General features: G+C 38.2%; 1 protein-coding gene across 4 annotated transcripts in view; it reads right to left on the minus strand.

Moving 5' to 3' along the window:
• FOCAD (focadhesin) overlaps nt 1-27,589 on the minus strand; it is a 326,170-nt gene that overhangs the window by 149,864 nt on the left and 148,717 nt on the right. For all 4 annotated transcript variants that reach the window (XM_067041424.1, XM_059072504.2, XM_067041423.1 and 1 more), the window contains exons 14-15: nt 26,978-27,108; nt 24,981-25,107 (exon numbers count right to left, since the gene is read on the minus strand). In XM_067041424.1, coding sequence (XP_066897525.1) covers nt 24,981-25,107; nt 26,978-27,108 — 258 coding nt within the window. The remainder of the gene's footprint in view (nt 1-24,980; nt 25,108-26,977; nt 27,109-27,589) is intronic.

A 27,589-nucleotide genomic window follows, 5' to 3' on the forward strand; every position in this document is an offset into this window, starting at 1 on the left:
CTTCTATTTGAACATCTTCTGGAACAGGCAACAAACTTTATGAAATTATAAGATAAACAGGATCTCTTTTACACTTACAACCCATAAACCCACAAAGCAAACAATGACAACATTTTTTTTAGAAGTGTAAAATTAAAAGTATGGATTTAAATATCTCTAGTCAACAAGATGAATTTCAAAAACGTCTTTTAAAAGCACTCATAATAACAATACATCAATGATTTAAGAATAAAATTAGTAAAAATATACATTTAACTTTTTACAACTTATACCTAAAAGTCTATAATGGATTAAACCACTTCCGCCCCTCTTTAATTAATAGTACTCCAAAGCCCCAAAGCAAAGCCTACGTGGGACAAATTCACTGTGAGGAAAGAATATTCATTTTAGACCTTTTCTCTCCTTGTAATCTTTGGGTAAAAGGGACCCTGGGCTCCTGGTAACAAGCAGAATGATCATAACAAGAATAAAGGCTGCCCTAGACACAATGAAGTGATGATATAACTGAATTGTTTTCTCTAGTAACAAATAATACTGCCAGAAACTTGGGTACAAATTGCTACATTACACCTTTCTCTCGCATGCTCGAGTAAACATGGAAAGTTACTTAAAAAGTAAGCTAACTATTTAATAAGATCATAAAAAATCCATAAAACTCTAAAATATTTAGTTCAAGAAAATAATCCAAAAGAAAGGAAAAACTTTACATATGTAATTAGTTCTTAGACTAATTATAAAGAGAGAGAAATGGGAAGCAAGTTTAAAATCCAATCTAAAATGAATTATTTGATTACATATGATACTTTCACTCAATGGAAAATAATTAAGCCATTAAAACCTGTAGCCACATCAAAAATCTTTCTAGTAAAATGTAAAGTAAATTGAGAAGATGGAAAGTGTAAAATATATATGTGTAAAGAAAATACAATGGGAAGGAAAATGGAAAAATCAAAATGGTTTTGTGAGACGTTGATATGGGATACTTTTTTTTTCATTATCCGAAGTAAATGTGATGCTATAAAAACCGAATGTCTTTAAAACTAGCACAAAAACACTTCAATACAGCTTTAAAATATAAAATTTAACAATAACCCATAAAACACTAAAAATTAATCTATTTTGGCTCAAATATCTTTTTCATTAGGATCTCTATGCAAAGCCTAAATAATTTAAAATCTTATGCATTAACATATTGCAAAAGAAATAGACAAGTACGAGGGAAAGAGCATAAATTTAATGCTCGCAAAAGATTTATCCATTTAATATCATAGCATGACAAGGTCAACTGAACACAAACATGACTAGCAAAAACACAGAGTGATAGTATATGAATTATATCTCAATAAAGCTGTGTTTAAAAAAATAGTGATTAACACATAGTCTTTGAATTCAGGCACACCTGTGTTTGAATCCTGGCCCTACCACATTTTAGCTGGATGACTTTGGGCAATTATTTAACCTCTGTCAGCCTCCCAGAAGAAAACAGTACCTTATCACATGGTGAGCTTTTTTTCAGTAAGATTAAAATCATATAATAAATATAACAATTGTAGTATATAGTGCTTACTATATAGAAAGCACTCAATGAATCAATAGATGCATACTACTACTATTATTAAAATATCTCTAATAGTTTTCCAGCTGAAAGCACTCTGCTAATTTCACATAAAAACAAAGAAAATGTCATATGTGGACAAAATAGCTAAGTAAAACATATGTGTCTTTCTCTGATATTTCATATGGCTTGATAAGCTCTCTCTGTAGTAAAAGGCCCATAAAAGAGTTCATGATTTCCCAGTATCCTTTACTTAGAAGCAAGAAGACAGAATTGTTTTAATAATCATTCCTATAGGAATGAAATGTAACTTGGCTGACCAGAGAAGTTAAAAGCAATGGAGAAGAGAATATGCAAAGGATCTGAATAGACATTGCTCCAAAAAGATACACAAGTGGCCAATAAACACAGGAAAAGATGCTCAATATCCCTAGTCATCAGGGAAATGCAAATCAAAGCCACATGAGATACCACTTCACACTCACTAGGAAGGCTACAGTTAGAAAAAAAAGCAGTTAACAAGTGTTGCTGAGGATGGGGAGAAATTAGAACCTTCACTCACTGCTGGTGTGAATGTAAAATGGCACAGCCACTTTGGAAAACAGTTCTGGAAGTTCCTTAAACAGTTAAACACAGACTCACCATATAATCCAGCAATTTTATTCCTGGTGTATATCTCTCAAAAATGAAAACATATGTCCATGCAATAACCTGTACACAAATATTCATAGCAGGATTACTCATAATAACCAGAAAGCAGCAAAAATCCAAATGTCCATCAACTGATGAATGGATAAATAAAATGTAAGATAGTCATATTAAATATTATTCGACCATAAAAAGAAATGAAGTATTGATACATGCTATAACACCAATGAACCTTATAAATAAGTTAAGTGAAAGAAGCCAGATACAAAAGACAATATATTGTCTTCATTTAGATGGAATCCATCCTTTCAATCTCTCACTGGAGACCATGATTAATGATTAAGCCGTAGTAATTGTAAATTTAATCTGACCCTACCAAGGACAAATGAATTTCATGATGATGACTTTCAAAACTGAAGAGTCCATTGTCAACCTTAGGAAAAAGAGCTCAACTCATTATACAAAGGCAAGGATGGGAAAGCCCAGTAAAAGCTAATTTTGGATGGTTTTCCAACTGAGGTAAATATTTTCTTAAACGTAGGGTTATTCAATTTACTCTTATTCTTTTTGGTTTTTAAAATTTCACTGTTTTAGGCTGTCTTTCCATATTCTTAATTATATTTGATAGTCAAGGATCTACAGAGAAATAGAGAAATCTCTTCCAAATGTTTCTGGGAAGAGGACTTATAACTATGCTGAATATTTTCATTCTTGAAACTCTTGGCAGCCATCAGTGCTTCACACATGATATCAATTAGAAGACAGAATAAATAGCTTCATAGAAGGCAGGCTGGCTTCTGTAGATAGCATGCTGGCAAAAAACCAAAAGATTAGCCCAAAATTACTAAATGTGGACTGGCAAGGGCCACCAAATTGAGTATATTTTACAACTTAAACACACATCACAGGACACAACAGCAACAGCTCCGCAAATAATGAATACACACACAAAAAGCTTGGAAAGGCTTAAGCAAGGTCCATCAAGGGGGACTAGATTATTTCTACTTATTTAGATGAACATAAAGTTATTCATTACCAAACATAAAAAAAGAATATTTCTATAACCATAATTAACAGTGATGCAGTCAGTTTCAACAAGTTCCACAACTCCAGACATTTGTAATATCTATAATGAAAACATTAAATAACACTTATTCACGATTAGTAAGCAACAATAAAATAGTGGGTTCATCCCCTAGACAAGAAAGAGAGATGAAAAAGAAGGGATAAAGAAATAAGTATTCTTTGTAATAAAATGAAGTTAACTGATTACTGGTATTGGTTTTTGATTTACGAACGCCCATCTTATTACAAAAAGGATTTAAAGAGGCTAGTATCTATCTGTTAGAAGGACAACGTATTAAATTCTTATCTCATTTGCAATATTTCAGTTGAAGTTTCTTAAAAATGAATTTTGATAAAAATATTATACGGGATTTGGATTTTATAACATTAAAAGAGAGAGGGGGTGGAAAGAGAGAAACACAATAAGAAAGAGAAATGCCTTTAACCAAGCAAAGGAAAGGAGTATTGAGGTACCAATTAAGACACAGGCTTTATTAAATAAAATACTTAGACATGATGCCTCAATTCCTCTAGAGGACAGTGGAACATAAGAAGGTAGTTGCTATAGAATGAATGTTTGTACCCACCCCCCTAAATTCATATGTTGAAATCCTAATCCCCAAGGCCCTCACCAGACAGTGAAAGGGCCAGCGCCTTGATCATGGACTTCCCAGCCTCCAGAACTGTGAGAAATAAATAATTGATGTTAATAAGACACTCAGATTATGTTATTGTTATAGCCTCCTGAATGGATTCAGACTATAAGATAGTCTGATAGTGGGCTCAGAATTATCTTTATGAGTAGTGGTTTGGATTGAGGGAATGGATTTGGGGCTACATATGCAGCAATCCCAAGTGCTCTCCTTTAAATATAGAAAAAAGTACCAAAAGCTTTAGCAGTGAAGGGTTAGGATACCATCTGGAAAAAGAAACTAAGTCACTATCATATATTATGTGAGTTTTAGAGGAGAGATTAAAAAGACTACTTAGACCCTCCTTGAGGGCATTGACTAAAACCAATTTTTCAGGAACAAGTTTGATATTTAAAGAACACCTACATGGGTAGACATTATGCTAGGTCTCTTTTGTTTGTAATACCATTTTATCCTCATTTGAGGAAGTAAGGCTCAAAGAGGTTAAGTAAATCAGTTAAGTAAAACAAAGATGCTTTCTACCACATCAGGCAAAAATTTTTTATATCTCCAGTACTAACTACAGTTAATAATGATATCTTACAGAAGTGAAATGAGAAAAATCACTTCTTATGAGTTAATAAGCATCTATAGACAGCAGAGTCTTAGAATAGCAAAGGATGGGTGGAGAACATAATGGAATCACAGACAAAATTACCACTTCTTAGTGGTAATTAGGAAGAAAAACTTAATTTCTTAGAAAGAAAAACTTAATTTCAGAAACAAGTAGATTTCTGTTTGGAAAAAAAATAATAAAAAGGAAATACTCCCAAATGGTAGAATTATTTATTATGAAAGTAATATAATTATTAAAGTGATACTTTCCATTTCCAGATGACTGACTGAAGCAGTAAAAAACAAAAGTCCTTGATTATGTGAACTATTTCCCTGCTATAATAGGACCCTACCATGAAACCCTAATAGCTTTGCCAACTACAGGGTACACGGTCTGAAAGACTATCCTTAGTACACATCACTTCCTAAACAGTAATGATGTTTACTGCCTGCTAAAATAAGTGTTTAGCCAAAAGAACATTATTCTCATACCAAGATACTGAGCAGTTATCTAACCTCCTTCTGAGGTCTATTTTCCTCATCTACAAATGTTATTATCCCTATATTGAAGAGTTGTTGAGGAACAGAAATGAAAAGTGCTTACTTAGCACAAGGACATGATCATATATACACTAAATAGAGTCATTGCTTATATGATTATATTATATTCATTATCATCATATCAACCATAATTACCAAAAGCTAAGATAATTCTACTTAATCTCATTCACTAAAGAACAACTGTATAGGTATGTTCACTGTGTCATAAAAAATTGGTTAGGAAAGAATCAATCAAGATGGCAGAGTAGAGGGACATGGAACTCACCTCCCCCCACGAACACATCAAAACTACATCAACACGTGAAATAATTCTCACTGAAAACTAACTGGAAACTGGCAGAAAGATTCCTATACAACCAAGTATATAAGAAAGATCCACACAGAATCTGGAAGGGAAGAGAAGGGACTGGTGTCCCCTGGGAGGGGACTCAGAGGAAAATGGAGATTACATAGGAGGAGACCCCTGCTGGGGAGCAGGCGGTGCAAGCCATAGATTGGGTGCCCCAGTTCCAGTGTCGGACACAGGAAAGACAAGCCCCCTTGGCTGGTTGTAGAGCTGTTAGAACTAACAGGAGGTCTGTGAAGAACATGCAAGGACTGGCTTGCTCCAGAGGCAGGGTGGCAAGGACAGATTGAGGATGGTTCCAGTGGCTGCCCAGGTTTCTGCAATTAGCCCAGCATACGTCTCAGCCTGAGCCAAGCAAATGCTCCAGTTCCACTTACTCTACCACACTAGAGAAAGGGCTGCCATCACCAGGGAGAGAGCTCATATCTTAGTACTGAGATGCAGAGGAAACTTGGAACTAGGGCAACATCTGAGCACAGTGTGGGCAGCCATTGCTGGCATTTACACAGGCACTGTATCAGGGGTAGTCTTGATCTCTGATGGGAGCCAGACTGCTGCACCCACACCCTGACACATACCCAGTGCTAAAGGGAGCCCTGCTTACTCTGCAGCACAGCTTCTCAACAGGGTGGGGGTGGCAGAGGCTGGGGGTAGTGACTGGCTGTGAGGGACAGCAGAGACTCAGACACAGCTGGGGCTGGCATTACTGGTGCCTGCACAGGGGGCACATTAGAGGCAGCCTGGACCTCTGTGGCCAGCCCATCACATGCTGGCATGGGCCCCTCTTCCTCCAGCACTCCTCCTCTCTGGGGCAAGGGTACAGTGCTGGGAGTGGAAGACAAACACATTTAAGGGAACAGAGACAGCTTGGACCCGAACCTCAGGGCTTCCACTCCATCAACTTTGGATCTGACCCTGCCCCCGATAGTGTGCTAATGGCCAATGGGCAGAGGGGAAGCCACACCTCACACTTGGCTCTGGCCCTGGTTCCTCCATCTCCAACCCTACTTCCTGCAAGATGACAACTGTCAGCATACCCCGAGGAAATACATGGCTTTTGTTCACGTCAAATCCAGCTCTCCCACCAAAGGCACTGGGCACACACAGACTGTAGAGAGACACTCCCACATAAGGACACCTCTTCAAGACTGCAATAGGTAACTGTTTCATCTAATTTCACAGAGAGAGAGAGAAAGTTAAGCAAAGTAAGAAGACAGAGGAACTAGTCTTGATTGAACGAGCAAGAGAAAACCCCTGGGAAAATAAATAATGAAATAGAAATAAACACTTTACAAGATAAAGAATTCAAAGTGTTAGTAATAAGAATGCTAATTAAATTAGGGAAAAGAATAGATGAACACAGTGAGAATTTTAACAAGGAACTAGAAAATATACAAAAAGAACCAATCAGAACTGAAGAATACAGTAACTGAAATGAAGAACTCACTGAATAGCAGACTATATGATACAGAAGAACATAAATGATCTAGAAGATAGAATAATGGATATTGCCCAATCAGAACAGCAAAAAGAAAATTAAATGTTAAAAAATGAGAACAGTTTAAGAGATTTCTGGAGAAACATGAAGCACACCAACATTGGCATTATAGTGGTTTCAGAAGGAGAGGGGAGAGAAAGGTGGTTGAAAATGTTTTTGATGAAATTATGGCTGAAAAAGTCCCAAACCTGAACAAGGAAACAGATATCCAGATACAGGAAGCACGGAGGGAATCCAAACAACATGAACCCAAAGAGACACACACCAAGATATATCATAACTAAAATGGCAAAAGTAGAAAATAAAGAGAATTTTTTTTTTGGCCATGCCAAGTGTTATGCGGGATCTTAGCTCCCAGACCAGGGATCAAACCCATGTCCTCACAGTGGCAGCTCAGAGTCTTAACCACTGGACTGCTAGGGAAGTCTGCAAAAAGAACTTTAAAGGCAGCAAGAGAAAAACAAAGAGTCATATACAAGGGAACCCCCATAAGTCTATCAGCTGATTACTCTGCAGAAACTTTGCAGGCCAGAGGCAATGGCATGATATATTCAAAGTGCTTAAAGGGAAAAACCTGCAACCTAGGATACTCTACCCAGCAAGATTATCATTCAGAATTAAAGCTGAAATAAAAACAAACTTCTCAGACAAGCAAAAACTAAAAAAATTCATCAATACTAAAGCTACCCTAAAGAAATGTTAAAAGGTATTTTCTAAGTGTTAAAGAAAAAGCTATAATAAGAAGTAAAAATTTATAAGGATCAACCACTTAAATAAAGTAGTATGAAGATTAAAAGACAAAAAATTGTAAAAGCAATTACAACTACAATTAAAAAAATGAAGATGTAAAATAGGACATCAAAAACACAAAATGTAGAGGAGGGGAGTAAAAACAGGGGTATCTTTTAGAATATGTTTAAAATTAAATGACTACTAGTTAAAAATAAGTAGATATGGTTATACGTCAACATGAACCACAAATCAAAAATCTACAATAGATACCAAAAAACTAGGAAGAAACACAAGCACTCTACTAAGGAAAATCATCAAACCATAAGGGAAGAAACAAACAGAAGAAACGAACAGAGAAGAACTACAAAAATAACTGGAAAACAAGTAGTAGTAAAATGGCAATAAGTATATACCTGTCAGTAATTACTTTAAATGTCAGTGGACTAAATGCTCCAATCAAAAGACACAGTGGCTGATTGAATAAAAAATCAAAACCTGGGCTTCCCTGGTGGCGCAGAGGTTGAGAGTCTGCCTGCCAATGCAGGGGACACGGGTTCATGCCCCAGTCCGGGAAGATCCCACATGCTGCGAAGCGGCTAGGCCCATGAGCCATGGCTGCTGAGCCTGCGCGTCCAGAGCCTGTGCTCCACAATGGAAGAGGCCACAACAGTGAGAGGCCCATGTACCGCAAAAAAAAAAAATTCAAAACCTGTCTATATGCGGCTTACAACAGACTCACTTCAGAGTGATACACACAGAGTGAAAGTAAGGGGATAGAAACAGATATTTCATGCAATCAGAAATGACAAGAAAGTGGGGGTAGCAATACTCATTTCAGACAAAATAAACTTTTAAAACAAAGTCTATAACAAAAGACAAAGAAGGGCATTATATAATGATAAAGGGATCAATACAAGAACAGAATATTATACTCATTAACATATATGCACTCATACAGTAGGACCTAAATATATAAAGCAAATATTAACAGACATAAAGGGAGAAACTGAAAAGAAACAATAATACTAGGGAACTTTCACACTCCACTTACATCAATGGACACACCATCTAGACAGAAAATCAATAAGGTAACCATAGTCTTATATGACACAATAAACCAGATGGCTTAATAGATATCTACAGGACATTCCATCCCAAAGCAGCAGAATAGGCATTCTTTTCAAGCACACTTGGAACATTTTCCAGAAGAGATCAAATGCTGGCCACAAAACAAGTCACAACAAATTCAAGAAGATATAAATTTTATCAAGCATTTTTTCCAATCACAGTGGTATGAAACTAGAAAACAATTACAGAAAGAAAACTGGGAAAATAACAAACACCTGGAGACTAAACAACAAGCTACTAAAAAACCAATGGTCAATGAAGAAATCAAAGAGGAAATCAGAAAATACCTTGAGACAACTGAATATGGAAACACAATTTTCCAAAATCTATGGGATGCAGCAAAAGCACTTCTAAGAGGGAAGTTTATAGTGACACAGGCCCTCCTCAAAAAACCAAGAAAAATCTCAAATAAACAACCTAACCTACCACCTAAAGGAATTAGAAAAAGAAGAACAAACAAAGCCCAAAGTCACCAAAAGGAAGGAAATAATAAAGATCAAAGAGAAAATAAATAAAATACAGACCTAAAAACAGAAAAAAAAAGATCAATGAAACCAAGAGCTGGTTTTTTGAAAAGATGAGCAAAACTGATAAACTTTAGCAAGGCTCATCAAGAAGAAATGAGAGGAAAAAAATTTAAAAAATAAGAATTGAAGAGGAGAAATAACAACTGATACCAAAGAGATACAAAAAATCATAAGAGAATACTACAAATAGTTATATGTCAACAAACTGAACAACCTAGAAGAAATGAACAAATTTCTAGAAACATGCAACCTGCTAAGGCTGAATCAGAAAGCAACAGACAATCTGAACAGACTGATCACTAGTAGTGAAATTGAATTTATAATTAAAAAAAAAAAAATCTCCCAGCAAAGTCCAGCATCAGACAGCTTCACAAGGGAATTCTACCAAACATATAAAGAAGAGTTAATACCTATCCTTCTCAAACTATTCCAAAAAATTGAAGAGGATGGAACACTCACAAATTCATTCTATGAGGCCACCATTACACTGATAGAAAACTAGAAAAAGACATCAACCCCCAAAAATTTCAGGCCAACATCTTGCATGAATATACGTACAAAAATCCTCAAAAAAATATTAGCAAACTGAATCCACTGATATATAAAAAGGATCATACACCATGATCAAGTGGGATTTATTTCAGGGATGCAAGAATAATTCAATATTCACAAATCAATGTGGAACACAACATTAACAAAGAGAAGGATAAAAATCATGTGATCAGGGGCAGAGTCTAAATGACGGAGTAGCAGAGACGGCTTAAAGATGGCGGAAGAGTAAGACGCGGAGATCTCCTTCCTCCTCACAGAGACATCAGAAATACATCTACACGTGGAACTTCTCCTATAGAACACCCACCGAACGCTGGCAGAAGACCTCAGACCTCCAAAAAGGCAAGAAACTCCCCACATATCTGGGTAGGGCAAAAGAAAAAAGAATAAACAGGGACAAAAGAATAGGGACGGGACCTACGCCAGTGGGAGGGAGCCGTGAAGGAGGAAAGACTCCCACACACTAGAGGCCCCTTCGCGGGCGGAGACTGCGGGCGCCGGAGGGGGAAGCTCCGGAGCCGCGGAGGACAGCTCAGCCACAGGGGTGCGGAGGGCAAAGCGGAGAGATTCCCGCAGAGGATCGGGGCCGACCGGCACTCACCAGCCCGAGAGGCTTGTCTGCTCGCCCGCCGGGGCGGGCGGGGCCGGGAGCTGAGGCTCGGGCTTCAGTCGGATCCCAGGGAAAGGTCTGGAGTTGGCAGAGTGAAGACAGCTTGAAGGGGGCTAGTGCGCCACGGCTGGCCGGGAGGGAGTCCGGGAGAAGTCGGGAGCTGCCGAAGAGGCAAGAGACCTTTTCCTCCCTCTTTGCTGCCTGGGCGCGAGGCGAGGGGATTAAGGGCGCCGCTTAAAGGAGACCTAGAAGCGGGCGCGGAGCTGCCGAAGAGACAAGAGACTTTTTCTTGCCTCTTTGCTTCCTCGGGTGTGAGGTGAGGGGATTAAGAGCACCGCGTAGAGGAACTCCAGAAACGGGCGCGAGCCGCGGCTATCGGCACGGACAGTAGAGACGGGTGTGGGACGCTAAGGTTGCTGCTGCCACCACCAAGAGGCCTGTGTGCGAGCGCAGGTCACTCTCCACACCGGCCCTCCCGGGAGCCCGTGCAGTCCGCCACTGCCGGGGTCCCGGGATCCAGGGACAGCTTCCCCGGGAGAACGCACGGCGCGCCTTGGGCCTGTGCAGCGTCACGTCGGCCTCTGCCGCCGCGGACTCACCCCGCCCCCGTGCCACTCCCTCCCCCCAGCCTGAGTGAGCTGGAGCCCCCGAATCAACTGCTCCTTTAACATCGTCCTGTCTGAGCGAAGGGCAGTCGCCCTCGGACAACCTACACGCAGAGGCGGGACCAAGTCCAAAGCTGAACCCCAGGAGCTGTGCGAACAGAGAGGAGAGGGGGAGGTCTCTCCTAGCAGCCTCAGAAGCGGCGGATTAAAGCTCCACAATCAACTTGAAGTGCCCTGCATCTGTTGAAAACCTGAATAGACAACGAATCATCCCAAGTTGAGGAGGTGGACTTTGGGAGCAAGATATACTATTATTTTCCCGTTTTTTATTCTTTTTGTGGGTGTGTATGTGTGTGCTGCTGTGTGAGATTTTGTCTGTATAGCTTTGCTGTCACCATTTGTCCTAGGGTTAGACCGACCCATTTTTCTGTTTTTTTTTTTTAAAGGAAATTTTTCTTCTTAATAATTATTTTTTATTTTAATAACTATACTTTATACTACTCTGTCTTCTCCCTTTCTTTCTTCCTTTCTTCCTTCCTTTCTTCCCTCCTTCCCTCCTTTCTTCCTTCCTTCCCTTCTTTCCTCCCTTCCTCTCTTCCTTCCTCCCTTTCTTCCTCTGCACCTTCCTTCCTTCCTTTCTTGCTTGCTTCCTTCATTTCTTCCTTCCTTTCTTCCATCCTTCCCTCCCTCCCTCCTTCCTTCCTTTTCTTTCCTCTCTATTTATTCTACCTTTTATTTTGAGCCGTGTGGATTAAAGGTTCTTGGCGCCCCAGCCAGGCACCAGGGCGGTGTCCCTGAGGTGGGAGAACCAACCTCAAGACACTAGTCCACAAGAGACCTCCGAGCTCCACGTAATATCAGACGGCGAAAATCTCCCAGAGATCTCCATCTCAACACCAAGACCCAGCTTCACTCAAGGACCAGCAAAGAACAGTGCTGGACACCCTATCCCCAACAAAGAGCAAGACAGGTCTACAGCCACATCCATTAGCAGAGAGGCTGCCTAAAATCATAATAAGGTAACCAACATCCCCAAACACACCACCAGACGAGGACCTGCCCACCAGAAAGACAAGATCCAGCCTCATCCACCAGAACAGAGGCACTAGTCCCCCCAACCAGGGAATCTACTCAACCCACTGAACCAACCTTAGCCACTGGGGACAGCCACCAAAAACAACAGGAACTACGAACCTGCAGCGTGCAAAAAGGAGACCCCAAACACAGTAAGATAAGCGAAATGAGAAGACAGAAAAACACACAACAGATGAAGGAGCAAGATAAAAACACACCAAACCTAACAGATGAAGAGGTAATAGCCAATCTACCTGAAAGAGAATTTAGAATAATGATGGTGAAGATGATGCAAAATCTTGGAAATAGAATAGACAATTTGCAAGAAACAGTTAACAGGGACCTAGAAGAAATAAAGAGGAAGCAAGAAACGATGAGCAACACAATAAATGAAATTAAAAATACTCTGGATGGGATCAATAGCAGAATAACTGAGGCAGAAGGACGGATAAGTGACCTGGAAGATAAAATAGTGGAAATAACTACTGCAGAGCAGAAGAAAGAAAAAAGAATGAAAAGAACTGAGGACAGTCTCAGAGACCTCTGGGACAACATTAAACGCACCAACATTCGAATTATAGGGGTCCCAGAAGAAGAAGAGAAAAAGAAAGGGACTGAGAAAATATTTGAAGAGATTATAGTTGAAAACTTCCCTAATATAGGAAAGGAAATAATCAATCAAGTCCAGGAAGCACAGAGAGTTCCATACAGGATAAACCCAAAGAGAAACACGCCGAGACACATAATAATCAAACTGTCAAAAATTAAATACAAAGAAAACATATTAAAAGCAGCAAGGGAAAAACAACAAATAACACACAAGGGAATCCCCATAAGATTAACATCTGATCTTTCAGCAGAAACTCTACAAGCCAGAAGGGAGTGGCAGGACATATTTAAAGTGATGAAGGAAAAAAACCTACAACCAAGATTACTCTACCCAGCAAGGATCTCATTCAGATTTGATGGAGAAATTAAAACCTTTACAGACAAGCAAAAGCTGAGAGAGTTCAGCACCACCAAACCAGCTTTACAACAAATCCTAAAGGAACTTCTCTAGGCAAGAAACACAAGAGAAGGAAAAGACCTACAAGAACAACCCGAAACAATTAAGTAAATGGTAATAGGAACATACATTTCAATAATTACCTTAAATGTAAATGGATTAAATGCTCCCACCAAAAGACACAGACTGGCTGAATGGATACAAAAACAAGACCCATATATATGCTGTCTACAAGAGACCCACTTCAGACCTAGGGACACATACAGACTGAAAGTGAGGGGATGGAAAAAGATATTCCATGCAAATGGAAATCAGAAGAAAGCTGGAGTAGCAATTCTCATATCAGACAAAATAGACTTTAAAATAAAGACTATTACAAGAGACAAAGAAGGACACTACATAATGATCAAGGGATTGATCCATGAAGAAGATATAACAATTGTAAATATTTATGCACCCAACATAGGAGCACCTCAATACATAAGGCAAATACTAACAGCCTTAAAAGGGGAAATCGACAGTAACACAATTATAATGGGGGACTTTAACACCCCACTTTCACCAATGGACAGATCATCCAAAATGAAAATAAATAAGGAAACACAAGCTTTAAATGATACATTACACAAGATGGACTTAATTGATATTTATAGGACATTCCATCCAAAAACAACAGAATACACATTTTTCTCAAGTGCTCATGGAACATTCTCCAGGATTGATCATATACTGGGTCACAAATCTAGCCTTGGCAAATTTAAGAAAATTGAAATCGTATCAAGTATCTTTTCCGACCACAACGCTATGAGACTAGATATCAATTATAGGAAAAGATCTGTAAAAAATACAAACACATGGAGGCTAAACAATACACTACTTAATAACGAAGTGATCACTGAAGAAATCAAAGTGGAAATCAAAAAATACTTAGAAACAAATGACAATGGAGACACAACGACCCAAAACCTATGGGATACAGCAAAAGCAGTTCTAAGAGGCAAGTTTATAGCAATACAATCATACCTTAAGAAACAGGAAACATCTCGAATAAACAACCTAACTTTGCACTTAAAGCAATTAGAGAAAGAAGAACAAGAAAACCCCAAATTTAGCAGAAGGAAAGAAATCATAAAAATCAGATCAGAAATAAATGAAAAAGAAGTGAAGGAAACAATAGCAAAGATCAATAAAACTAAAAGCTGGTTCTTTGAGAAGATAAATAAAATTGATAAACCATTAGCCAGACTCATCAAGAATAAAAGGGAGAAGACTCGAATCAACAGAATTAGAAATGAAAAAGGAGATGTAACAACTGACTCTGCAGAAATACAAAAGATTATTAGAGATTACTACAAGCAACTCTATGCCAATAAAATGGATAACCTGGAAGAAATGGACAAATTCTTAGAAATGCACAACCTGCCGAGACTGAACCAGGAAGAAATAGAAAATTTGAACAGACCAATCACAAGCACTGAAATTGAAACTGTGATTAATAATCTTCCAGCAAACAAAAGCCCAGGACCAGATGGCTTCACAGGCGAATTCTATCAAACATTTAGAGAAGAGCTAACACCTATCCTTCTCAAACTCTTCCAACAGATAACAGAGGGAGGAACACTCCCAAACTCATTCTATGAGGCCAACATCACCCTGATACCAAAACCAGACAAAGACGTCACAAAGAAAGAAAACTACAGGCCAATATCACTGATGAACATAGATGCAAAAATCCTCAACAAAATATTAGCAAACAGAATCCAACAGCACATTAAAAGGATCATACACCATGATCAAGTGGGGTTTATCCCAGGAATGCAAGGATTCTTCAATATACACATATCAATCAACGTGATACACCATATCAACAAACTGAAGGAGAAAAACCATATGATCATCTCAATAGATGCAGAGAAAGCTTTTGACAAAATTCAACACTCATTTATGATAAAAACCTTGCAGAAAGTAGGCATACAGGGAACTTTCCTCAACATAATAAAGGCCATATATGACAAACCCACAGCTAGCATCGTTCTCAATGGTGAAAAACTGAAACCATTTCCACTAAGATCAGGAACAAGACAAGGTTGCCCACTCTCACCACTCTTATTCAACATAGTTTTGGAAGTTCTAGCCACAGCAATCAGAGAAGAAAAAGAAATAAAAGGAATCCAAATAGGAAAAGAAGAAGTAAAGCTGTCACTGTTTGCAGATGACATGATACTATACATAGAGAATCCTAAGGATGCTACCAGAAAACTACTAGAGCTAATCAATGAATTTGGTAAAGTAGCAGGATACAAAATTAATGCACACAAATCTCTGGCATTCTTATACACTAATGATGAAAAATCTGAGAGTGAAATTAAGAAAACACTCCCATTTACCATTGCAACAAAAAGAATAAAATATCTAGGAATAAACCTACCTAAGGAGACAAAAGACTTGTATGCAGAAAACTATAAGACACTGATGAAAGAAATTAAAGAGGATACAAATAGGTGGAGAAATATACCATGTTCTTGGATTGGAAGAATCAACATTGTGAAAATGACTATACTACCCAAAGCAATCTACCGATTCAATGCAATCCCTATCAAATTACCACTGGCATTTTTTACAGAACTAGAACAAAAAATTTCACAATTTGTATGGAAACACAAAAGACCCCGAATAGCCAAAGCAATCTTGAGAACGAGAAATGGAGCTGGAGGAATTAGGCTCCCTGACTTCAGACTCTACTACAAGGCTACAGTAATCAAGACAATATGGTACTGGCACAAAAACAGAAATATAGATCAATGGAACAGGATGGAGAGCCCAGAGATAAACCCACACACATATGGTCACCTTATCTTTGATAAAGGAGGGAAGGATATACAGTGGAGAAAAGACAGCCTCTTCAATAAGTGGTGCTGGGAAAACTGGACAGCTACATGTAAAAGTATGAAATTAGAACAATCCCTAACACCACACACAAAAATAAACTCAAAATGGGTTAAAGACCTAAATGTAAGGCCAGACACTATCAAACTCTTAGAGGAAAACATAGGCAGAACACTATACGACATAAATCACAGCAAGATCCTTTTTGACCCACCTCCTAGAGAAATGGAAATAAAAACACAAATAAACAAATGGGACCTAATGAAACTTAAAAGCTTTTGCACAGCAAAGGATACCATAAACAAGACCAAAAGACAACCCTCAGAATGGGAGAAAATATTTGCAAATGAAGCAACTGACAAAGGATTAATTTCCAAAATTTATAAGCAACTCATGCAGCTCAATAACAAAAAAACAAACAACCCAATCCAAAAATGGGCAGAAGAACTAAATAGACATTTCTCCAAAGAAGATATACAGATTGCTAACAAACACATGAAAGAATGCTCAACCTCATTAATCATTAGAGAAATGCAAATCAAAACTACAATGAGATATCATCTCACACCGGTCAGATTGGCCATCATCAAAAACTCTAGAAACAATAAATGCTGGAGAGGGTGTGGAGAAAAGGGAACCCTCTTGCACTGCTGGTGGGAATGTAAATTGATACAGCCGCTATGGAGAACTGTATGGAGGTTCCTTAAAAAACTACAAATAGAACTACCATACGACCCAGCAATCCCACTACTGGGCATATACCCTGAGAAAACCATAATTCAGAAAGACTCATGTACCAAAATGTTCATTGCAGCTCTATTTACAATAGCCAGGACATGGAAGCAACCTAAGTGTCCATCAACAGATGAATGGATAAAGAAGATGTGGCACATATATACAATGGAATATTACTCAGCCATAAAAAGAAATGAAACTGAGTTATTTATAATGAGGTGGATGGACCTGGAGTCTGTCATACAGAGTGAAGTAAGTCAGAAGGAGAAAAACAAATACCGTATGCTAACACATATATATGGACTCTAAGGGAAAAAAATGTCATGAAGAGATTAGTGGTAGGACGGGAATAAAACACAGACTTACTCGAGCATGGACTTCAGGATATGGGGAGGGGGAAGGGTGGGCTGTGACGAAGTGAGAGAGTGGCAGGGACATATATACACTATCAAATGTAAATTAGATAGCTAGTGGGAAGCTGCTGCATAGCACAGGGAGATCACCTCTGTGCTTTGTGACCACCTAGAGGGGTGGGATAGCGAGGGTGGGAGAGAGGGTGATGCAAGAGGGAAGAGATATGGGAACATATGTATATGTATAACTGATTCAGTTTGTTGTAAAGGAAAAACTAACACACTATTGTAAAACAATTATACTCCAATAAAGATGTTAAAAAAATAAAAAAAATAAAAAAATAAATGACGGAGTAGGAGGATGCAGAGTTTGTGTCTCCTCAAAACTAGGGCACCTACCAGGCGCTGGTGGGGGACCTCAGACACCTAAGGGGATGGGAGGAATGCCTGCGCAACCAGGTAGGACGTGGGAGGGAAGAAGGTAGGGGAGGAAAAGTGGAGGTGGGATGGGACCAGCACGCCTGAGGGGTGGCAGGGGGAGGAGAGGGGTTTCCACGGTCAGAGGGGCCCACTCAGGGCGACGGGATCAGCAGGGATGGAGAGAAACTTTTGGCGAATTGGGGGATCAGAGGGGAACGCAGCCAGCATCTCCCCAACTTGCTCAGGCCCCAGCAAGCCTGCTGGGCTCCCGGGCTTGAACCTCTGCCCTCCAGGGCCCCTCCAGCTGGGCGGGTCCTGAGGACATGGAAGGGAAGGTGGGGAGGAAAATTGGAGGTGGGACAGGACCAGCCCCTGAGGGGCAGCTGTGGGATATGAGGGATTCCCATGCTCAGAGGGGCCCACTCCCAGCGAGGGGATCAGTGGGGATCAGGAGAGACCTTTGGGGGAATAGGAGGGGAACATGGCCAGCATGTCACCTGTCCACTCGGGCCCCAGCAAGAATGCTGGGATCCTGGGCCTGAACCTCCACCCTCTGGGGCTTCCTCTGGCTGCATGAGTCCTGAGCCTAAGCCCTGCCTCCCAAAGGCCTCTTCAAGCCAGGCAGGTCCTGACATTAAGCCCTACCCACCCAAGGCTTCTTCCAGCCTATTTTTTTTTTTTTCTGCTGAGGTTCTGTTTTGCTTTGTTGCTGTTTCATTTTTATTTTTATTTTTCTAATATATTTTTATTTTTCTAACTTTATTTTATTTTTTATTCTTTCTTATTGTTCTGCTCCTTTTGGTTTGTTACATTTTTTTTTTTCTTTTTTTGCCACACCACATGGCTTGCAGGGTCTTGGTTCTCAGGCCAGGCATCAGGCCGGAGCTCCAGTGGTAGGAGTACCTAGTCTGAGCCACTGGAATGACAGAGAACTACAGGCCCAAGGGAATATTAATTGGTGTGAGCTTTCCCAGAGGTCCCCATCTTGACACCAAGACCTGGCTCCACCCAACTGCCTGCAAACTCCAGTGCTGGAAGCCTAACAGCAAACAACCAGCCAGACAGGAACACAGCCGCACCCATCAAAAAAAAATAGATGACAAAAAAATATGGTAGGGCTTCCCTGGTGGAGCAGTGGTTGAGAGTCCGCCTGCCGATGCAGGGGATACAGGTTCGTGCCCCGGTGCGGGAGTATCCCACATGCCGCAGAGCAGCTAGGCCCGTGAGCCATGGACGCTGAGCCTGCGCATCCGGAGCCCATGCTCTGCAACGGGAGAGGCCACAACAGTGAGAGGCCTGTGTACTGAAAAAAAAAAAAAAAAAAAGAAATGGTACAGACAAAGGAGCAAGATAAACCCCACAAGACCAAATAAATGAAGAGAAAATAGGGAACCTACCTGAAAAAGAATTCAGAGTAATCATAGTAGATGATGATACAGAATCTTGGAAACAAAATGGAGGCACAGATTGAGAAAATACAAAATGTTTAACAAGGACCTAGAAGAACTAACGAACAAACAAACTGTGATGAACAACACAATAACTGAAATGAAAAATACACTAGAAGGAATCAATAACAGAAAAACTGAGACAGAAGAACGAATAACTGAGCTGGAAGATAGAATGGTGCAAATAACTGCTAAAGAGCAGAATAAAGTAAAAAGAATGAAAAGAAATGAGGACAGCCTCAGAGACCTCTAGGACAACACTGAATGCACCAACATTCAAATTATAGGGGTTCCAGAATAAGAAGAGAAAGAGTCTGAGAAAACATTTGAAGATATTACATTTGGTAAGTTCCCTAACATGGGAAAGGAAAAAGCCACACAAGTCCAGGAAGCGCAGAGAGTCTCGTACAGGATAAACCCAAGAAGAAACACACCAGGACACATAATAATCAAACTACCAAAATTTAACTGAAAGAAAAAATATTAAAAGCAGCAAGGGAAAAGCAACAAATAACATACAAGGGAATCCCCATAAGGTTATCAGCAGATTTTTCAGCAGAAACTCTGCAGGCCAAAAGGGAGTGGCAGGATATATTTAAAGTGATGAAAGGGAAAAAACTACAACCAAGATTACTCTACCCAGTAAGGATCTCATTCAGATTCGACAGAGAAACCAAAAGCTTTACAGACAAGCAAAAGCTAAAAAATTCAGCACCACCGAACCAGCTTTACAACAATTGCTAAAGGAACTTCTCTAGGCAGGAACCACAAGAGAAGAAAAAGACCTACAAAAGCAAACCCAAATCAATTAAGAAAATGGAAATGGAACATACATATTGATAATAACCTTAAATGTAAAGGGATGAAATGCTCCAACCAAAAGACATAGACTGGCTGAATGGATACAAAAGCATGACCAGTATATATGTTGCCCACAAGAGACCAACTTCAGACCCAGGGACACACACAGACTGAAAGTGAGGGAATGGAAAAAGATAGTCCATGCAAATGGAAATCAAAAGAAAGCTGGACTAGCAATACTCATATCAGATAAAATAGACTTTAAAATAAAGAATGTTACAAGAGACAAGCAAGGACACTACATAATGATCAAGGGATCAATCCAAGAAAAAGATATAACAATTATAGATATTTATGCACCCAACATAGGACTGCCTCCATAGATAAGGCAAATGCTAACAGCCATAAAAGGAGAAACTGACATTAACACAATAAGAGTGGGGGACTTTAACACCTCACTTACACCAATGGACAGATCATCCAGACAGAAAATTAATCAGGAAACACAAGCTTTAAATGACACAACAGACCAAATAGACTTAATTGATACTTACAGGACATTCCACCAGAAAGTGGTGGAATACACTTCCTACTTAAGTGCACACAGAACATTCTCCAGGACAGATCAAATCCTGGGTCACAAATCAAGCCTTAGTAAATTTAAGAAAATTGAAATTGTTTCAAGTATCTTTTTCAACCAACACTATGAGATTAAAAATCAATTCCAGGAAAAAAAACTATAAAAAAATACAGATACATTGAAGCTAAACAATACACTACTAAATAACCAAGAGATCACTGAAGAAATCAAAGAGGAAATCAAAAAATCCATAGAAACAAAGGACAATGAAAACATGATGACCCAAAACCTACGGGATGCAGCAAAAGCAGTACTAAGAAAGAAGTTTATAGCAATACAATCCTACCTCAAGAAACAAGAAAAATCTAAAATAAACAATCTAACCTTACACCTAAAGCAAGAAGACAAAGAAGAACAAACAAAACCTAGAATTAGTAGGAGGAAAGAAATCATAAAAATAAAAGCAAAAATAAATGAAATAGAAATAAAGAAAAAAATAGCAAAAATCAATGAAACTAAAAGCTGGCTCTTTGAGAAGATAAACAAAATTGATAAACCTTTAACCAGACCAATCAAGAAAAAAAGGGAGAGGACACAAATCAATAAAATTAGACATGAAAAAGGAGAAATTACAACTGACACTGCAGAAATACAAAGGATCATAACAGACGACTACAAGCAACTATATGCCAATAAAATGGACAACCTGGAAGAAACGGGCAAATTCCTGGAAAGGTACAATCTTCCAAGATTGAACCAGGAAGAAACAGAAACAATAAACAGACCAGTCACAAGGAATGAAATTGAAATCGTGATTAAAAATCTTCCAACAAACAAAAGTCCAGGACCAGATGGCTTCACAGGTGAATTCTATCAAACATTTAGAGAAGAGCTAACACCTATCCTTCTCAAACTCTTCCAAAAAACCGTAGAAGAAAGAACACTCCCAATCTCATTCTACGAGGCAACTGTCACCCTGATACGAAAACCAGACAAAGACATCACAAAAATAGAAAATTACAGAACAATATCACTGATGAACATAGACACAAAAATCATCAACAAAATACTAGCAAACAGAATCCAACAACACATTTAAAGGATCATACACTATGATGGAGTGGGATTTATCCCAGGGATGCAAGGATTCTTCAATATATGCAAATCAATCAATGTGATGAACCATATTAACAAATTGAAGGAGAAAATCCAGATGATCATATTAGTAGATGCAGAAAAAGTTTTTGAAAAATTCAGCACCCATTTATGATATACACTCTCCAGAAAGCAGGCATAGAGGGAAACTACCTGAACATAATAAAGGCCATACACAACAAAACCACAGCAAACATCATTCTCAATGGTGAAAAACAGAAAGAATTTCCTCTAAGATCAGGAACAAGACAGGGATGTCTACTCTCACCCCTATTATTCAACATAGTTTTGGCAGTCCTGGCCACAGCAATCAGAGAAGAAAAAGAAATTTAAAAAATCCAAATTTATATATAAAACACTGATGAAAGAAATCAAAGATGACACAAACAGATGGAGAGATATACCATGTTTTTGGATTGGAAGAATCAATATTGTGAAAATGACTGTACTATCCAAAGCAATCTACAGTTTCAATGCAATCCCTATCAAATTATCAATGGCATTTTTCATAGAATTAGAACAAAAAATTTTACAATTTGTATGGAAACACAAAAGACCCAAATAGCCAAAGCAATCTTGAGAAAGAAAAACGGAGCTGGAGGAATCAAGCTCCCTGACTGCAGACTACACTACAAAGCTACAGTAATCAAAATAGTACGGTACTGGCACAAAAACAGAAATATAGATCAATGGTGCAGAATCGAAAGCCTAGAGATAAAACCATGCACCTATGGTCACCTAATCTGTGACAAAGGAGGCAAGAATATACAGTGAAGAAAAGACAGTCTTTTCAATAAGTGGTGCTGGAAAAACTGGACAGCTACATGTAAAAGAATGAAATTAGAACACTCCCTAACACCATACACAAAAATAAAATCAAATGGATTAAAGATCTAAATGTAAGGGCAGACACTATAAAACTCTTAGAGGAAAACATAGGAAAAACACTCTTTGACATAAATCGCAACAAGATCTTTTTTGATCCACCTCCTGGAGTAATGAAAAGAAAAACAAAAATAAACAATCGCGACCTAATGAAACTTAAAAGCTTTTGCACAGCAAAAAAAAAACCCATAAATGAGATGAAAAGACAACCCTCAGAATGGGAGAAAATATTTACAAACAAAGCAACTGACAAGGGATTAATCTCCAAAATATACAAACAGTTCATGCAGCTCAACATCAAAAAAACAAACAACCCAATAGAAAAATGGGTGGAAGACCTAAATAGACATTTCTCCAAAGAAGACATACAGATGGCCAAGAGGCACATGAAAAGATGCTCAATATCACTAATTATTAGAGAAATGGAAACCGAAACTACAATGAGGTATCACCTCACACTGGTCAGAATGGCCATCATCAAAAATCTACAAACAATGAGGGTGTGGACAAAAGGGAACCCTCTTGCACTGTTGGTGGGAATGTAAATTGATACAGCCACTATGTAGAGCAGTACGGAGGTTCCTTAAAAAACAAAAAACAGAACTACCATATGACCCAGCAATCCCACTACTGGGCATATACCCTGAGAAAACCATAATTCAAAAAGACACATGTACTCCAATGTTCATTGCAGCACTATTTACAATAGCCAGGACATGAAAGCAACGTAAATGTCCATCGACAGATGAATGGATAAAGAAGATGTGGTACATATATACAATGGAATATTACAGACATAAAAAGGAACGAAAATGGGTCATTTGTAGAGATGTGGATGGACCTAGCGTCTGTCATACAGAGTGATGTAAATCAGAAAGAGAAAAACAAATTTCGTATATTAATGCATATATGTGGGATCTAGAGATATGATACAGATGAACCATTTTGTAGGGCAGGAATAGAGATGTAGCAGTAGAGATCAGACATGTGGACACAGGAAGGGATGGTGGGATGAATTGGGAGATTAGGATTGACATATATACACTACCATGCATAAAATAGACAGCTAGTGGGAACCTGCTATATAGCACTGGGAGCTCAGCTCAGTTCTCCATGGTGACCTAGATGGGTGGGATGCTGGGGGGAGGCCCAAGAGGGAGAGAATATATGTATACATATAGTTGATTCACTTCGTTGTACAGCAGAAACTAACACAACATTGTAAAGCAACTATACCCCAATTTCTTTAAAAAATCACATGATCTTCTCTATAGACACAGAAAAAGCATGTGACAAAATTCAATATCCATTCGTGATAGAAAATTTCATCAAAGTTGGTGTAAAAGGAACATATCTGAACATAATAAAGGCCAGTTATTATAAACCCACAGCTAACATCACACTCAATGGTGAAATGATGAAAAGCTGAAAGACTTTCCTCTAAATTAACAGATGAATGGATAAAGAAGATGTGTGTGTGTGTGTTTGTGTGTATGTGTATTCCAAATATACATAATGGAATATTACTCAGCCATAAAAAAGAATGAAATTCTGCAATTTGCAACAATGTGTATGAACCTAGAGAATATTATGCCTAGTAAAATAAGTCAGACACAGAAAGATAAATACTCTATGTTATCACTTATATGTGTAATCTAAAAGATTAAACAAATGACTGTATATAATGAAACAGAAACAGACTCACAGATACAGAGAACAAAGTAGTGGTTACCAGTGGGGAGAAGGAAGGGAGGAGGGGGAAGGTAGGGCTATGGTATTAAGAGACACAAAATACTATGCATAAAATAAGCAACAAGGATATACTGTACAGCACAGGGAAATATAGGCATTATTTTTTAATAACTTAAAGGGAGTATAATCTATAAAAGTACTGAATTAATATGTTGTATACCTGAAACTAATATGATATTATAAATCAAATATACTTCCATTAAAAAACAATAATAAAGCAGCTTACAAGGCTGCATAAAAAATTTTTTTTACATAAAAAAGTTTTGTTAGGTCGATGAATGATCTTTGATGTAATTACCACATTTCTCCAAAAGATTAAAGATTTCCTCTGCTGTGCTATAGTTTTGGGAGCAGTCTGAAGTTCAGAGGATGATTTAGAGACTCGGTTCTAACATCAGTTCATCCTACCCAGTCTGATCATTAGGAAAGAAAGCATCCTTTGCCAATCTTCAAGCCAACAAAAGTTTTTGCTGTCTATAAAACTGCCACTGGTCCATGCTGATTTCCTTACCTCCTCCGCTTCTAAGGCTCTCTAATCACTAAACTGAGAAGCAAATACACTCAAGAGTTCTCCTTTAAGCATACTTCTCCTTCTATAATAACAAAAATAAATAACAACAAGGAAGAATCTAAAGTTTGGTTTTCTTTAACCTCTAGAAAATGTCTACATGTTTCAAGACTCTCCTCTACAAAGAATTTGTAGACTGTCTTATTTCACTCTTCTGAACAAAAATCTCCTACATCCTTGTAACTACAATGCCTTGTAAATTATTTTCTTCCAAATTATACAAAACAACTCAAAAAAGCCCACCTCAGCCTGGCAGAGTGCATGAAGACCTTGTAACACCAAGGCTGCTGGAGTAGCTTGGTCAGGCTTAGTGCATTCATTCAACATCTGGGAAATAGCTGCCAACATATCTGCACCATGCTGATATGGCCTACAAGAAATGACAGTTTAGACACAAGATTAAAGACAAAGAACTATATTACTACTCCAAGGTCTTTTGCCTGAACAAAAACATTAATGCTTTCCTTTACTCTTGTGCCTATCAAACATTGACCCTCAACTAATAATACCATGTGCTTTTGTTCAAAGATTTGCATCTTCATCATTTCTGCTGTAACTTCAGGCTCATATTTGGTATTATTACCCAAAAAAGAAGACACTCCTTAACAAATTTTATTCTCCCTGAATCACAAAACCTATTGCCTGAATCAACAAAAACTCAAGTCTTTAATAATAGTGAAAAGAACTAACTTACTTTATTGAGATCATCAGTAAAGCCAGGGATTTAAGATCAGAAGATGATTGGTACTAGCAGTATTACAAACTAAGGTGGGTATGCCTATCACAATAACGACGATAATGATGATGATAAAAATAATAATAATATGAATTATAACTGACTGAGCACTTACTTCATGCCAGGTACTGTGCTAGATTCACTCACTCATCCTCCTCTCCTTCCTCTATCCCACATATATTGTGCTATCCCCAGAATGCTTTTAATTTCATAAAGAAATGCTCAGGTCTTCATTCTTTGTAACCCCTCAGCGATATAATACTTCTTTCTATTTAACAAAATATCAATTGAAAAAATGGCCTGACTGAATTCTATTGCTTCACTGTCCGCCAAATGGAAATCATTTAACAAAACTGGAAAAATTTGACAGATGTCGAGATGGTAACTGAAAGGTTCACTGAATAAGTTTTCAACAGACTCTGATGTGGTCTGATGTTTAACATCTCCTGAGCCTCAGCTTTAAGTATGTAAATTAAAATGTCGGCTATCATCTCTAAATTTTTTCCATGCCAATACCTCAAGAGAATCTAAACTCTTTAGTCTTGGGTTAACACGTGTGTAACTTTTAGACTAAGATGTTTTTTGTGTTGCCAAAAGGCTGAAGCTTAGAAAAGAGGCAGAACTGTGGAGGCTTAAATACAGTCTGATCTAAGATTTTACTTGAAACAGACATCATCCACACTATCAGCATCTGGGCCAACCCATTCATTGCACAGCTTCAGGAAGTACCATTCACAGTGTCATCATTGACAAAAGTGAGAATGATGCTCCAAGAATTCTACAGTGCAGTGGCTCAATCAATATATGAAACTGCAGGATTATAACTCATTTCAAATGTATCAAATCTATTTCCTCTTTAAGACTTTGGCCTTATCCTAATTCAAGAAAAGAGAAATCTGGCAAGGTGGAGCTTTGCTTAGTGTTATTTCAGTTTTGTCACCTCCTGCCCAGTTATTAACCCATAACCTAGAATAGCAGAGTCATCTCCCTAATATCTTCATGTCTTCCTAAACCCTAAAAGCATACACAGGAATTCAAGGTCATTTCCCCCCTTGTAATAATTCCTAATAATTAATTCCATTCAATGAGTTACAAATAAGGCCTTCTCTATTAAAACACCTTATAAAAATCAAGCATAACATAGGGAGAATATAAGAAAGAACAGTTTGACTGATAATCCACTGCTTAGGTTTCAGGAATTTATATATAGAAAAATAGAAAAGGTAACATCATATGTTTTATTACAACATTAAATTATTACACAGAAAAGGATATATAAATAGCCTCTAAACCTAGATATAAGTCTTGACCTGAAAAGACATGCCTGCTACTCAAAGTTATTGTCTGATGTTACTAAATTTTACAGACAACTTGACTTTAATATTCATTTATTCTTACTCAAACATCCTGTGCCTATCTTTCCTCACTTCTTGCTTGCAATTAAAAAATTAAATGCAAAACAATATATCATGATATACATTCCCAAGGGTCAAGCATGTCTTACCTCTGCTTACATATATCTCTGATCGATGCTGCTTTAGCTATCAGTTTCTCCCATTGGACCTCCTTGCCCACAGACAGAGAGGGCACATCGGACATGGCCATGAAACGCTGCAGTTCAGGATAGACACGATCCTAAGAAGGCAATTTCACAAAAAAGGTAATTTCACAACTTGAGTTGAATAATAATTGTCTCCTTTTATGCAGCATTTTCACCTCTAAATCTTACATCTGCATTGCAAATTATAATGTGTTTCAACTAATCAGAAAAAAAGAATGCTGTAATGATTACTGGGGATTTTCTTACAGATCCATGTACTGTTCATTTCATAAAACAAGAAAAAAGTGGCAAAATATCACTCTAATTACAAAGGCTCTAATCACTTATATTTCTATCACTTTTTCCACACAAATGGAAAAATAAATTTCAGAATTAAGGAAATAAGATTATTTTCTATTCTCAATTTCTCTCTGAGAGTCAATCACAACTGACCACATTATAGATCAAAAGCACCACACTAAATCAAAATTTCTCAATGCAATCATTGATGTCACTCACTAATATTACTATATCAAAGCAGTGTCATGCATAATGACAAAATTAGCTTTCTTCAGT

Source organism: Kogia breviceps, chromosome 8, assembly GCF_026419965.1.
Source record: "Kogia breviceps isolate mKogBre1 chromosome 8, mKogBre1 haplotype 1, whole genome shotgun sequence".
Lineage (NCBI taxonomy): Eukaryota > Metazoa > Chordata > Mammalia > Artiodactyla > Physeteridae > Kogia > Kogia breviceps.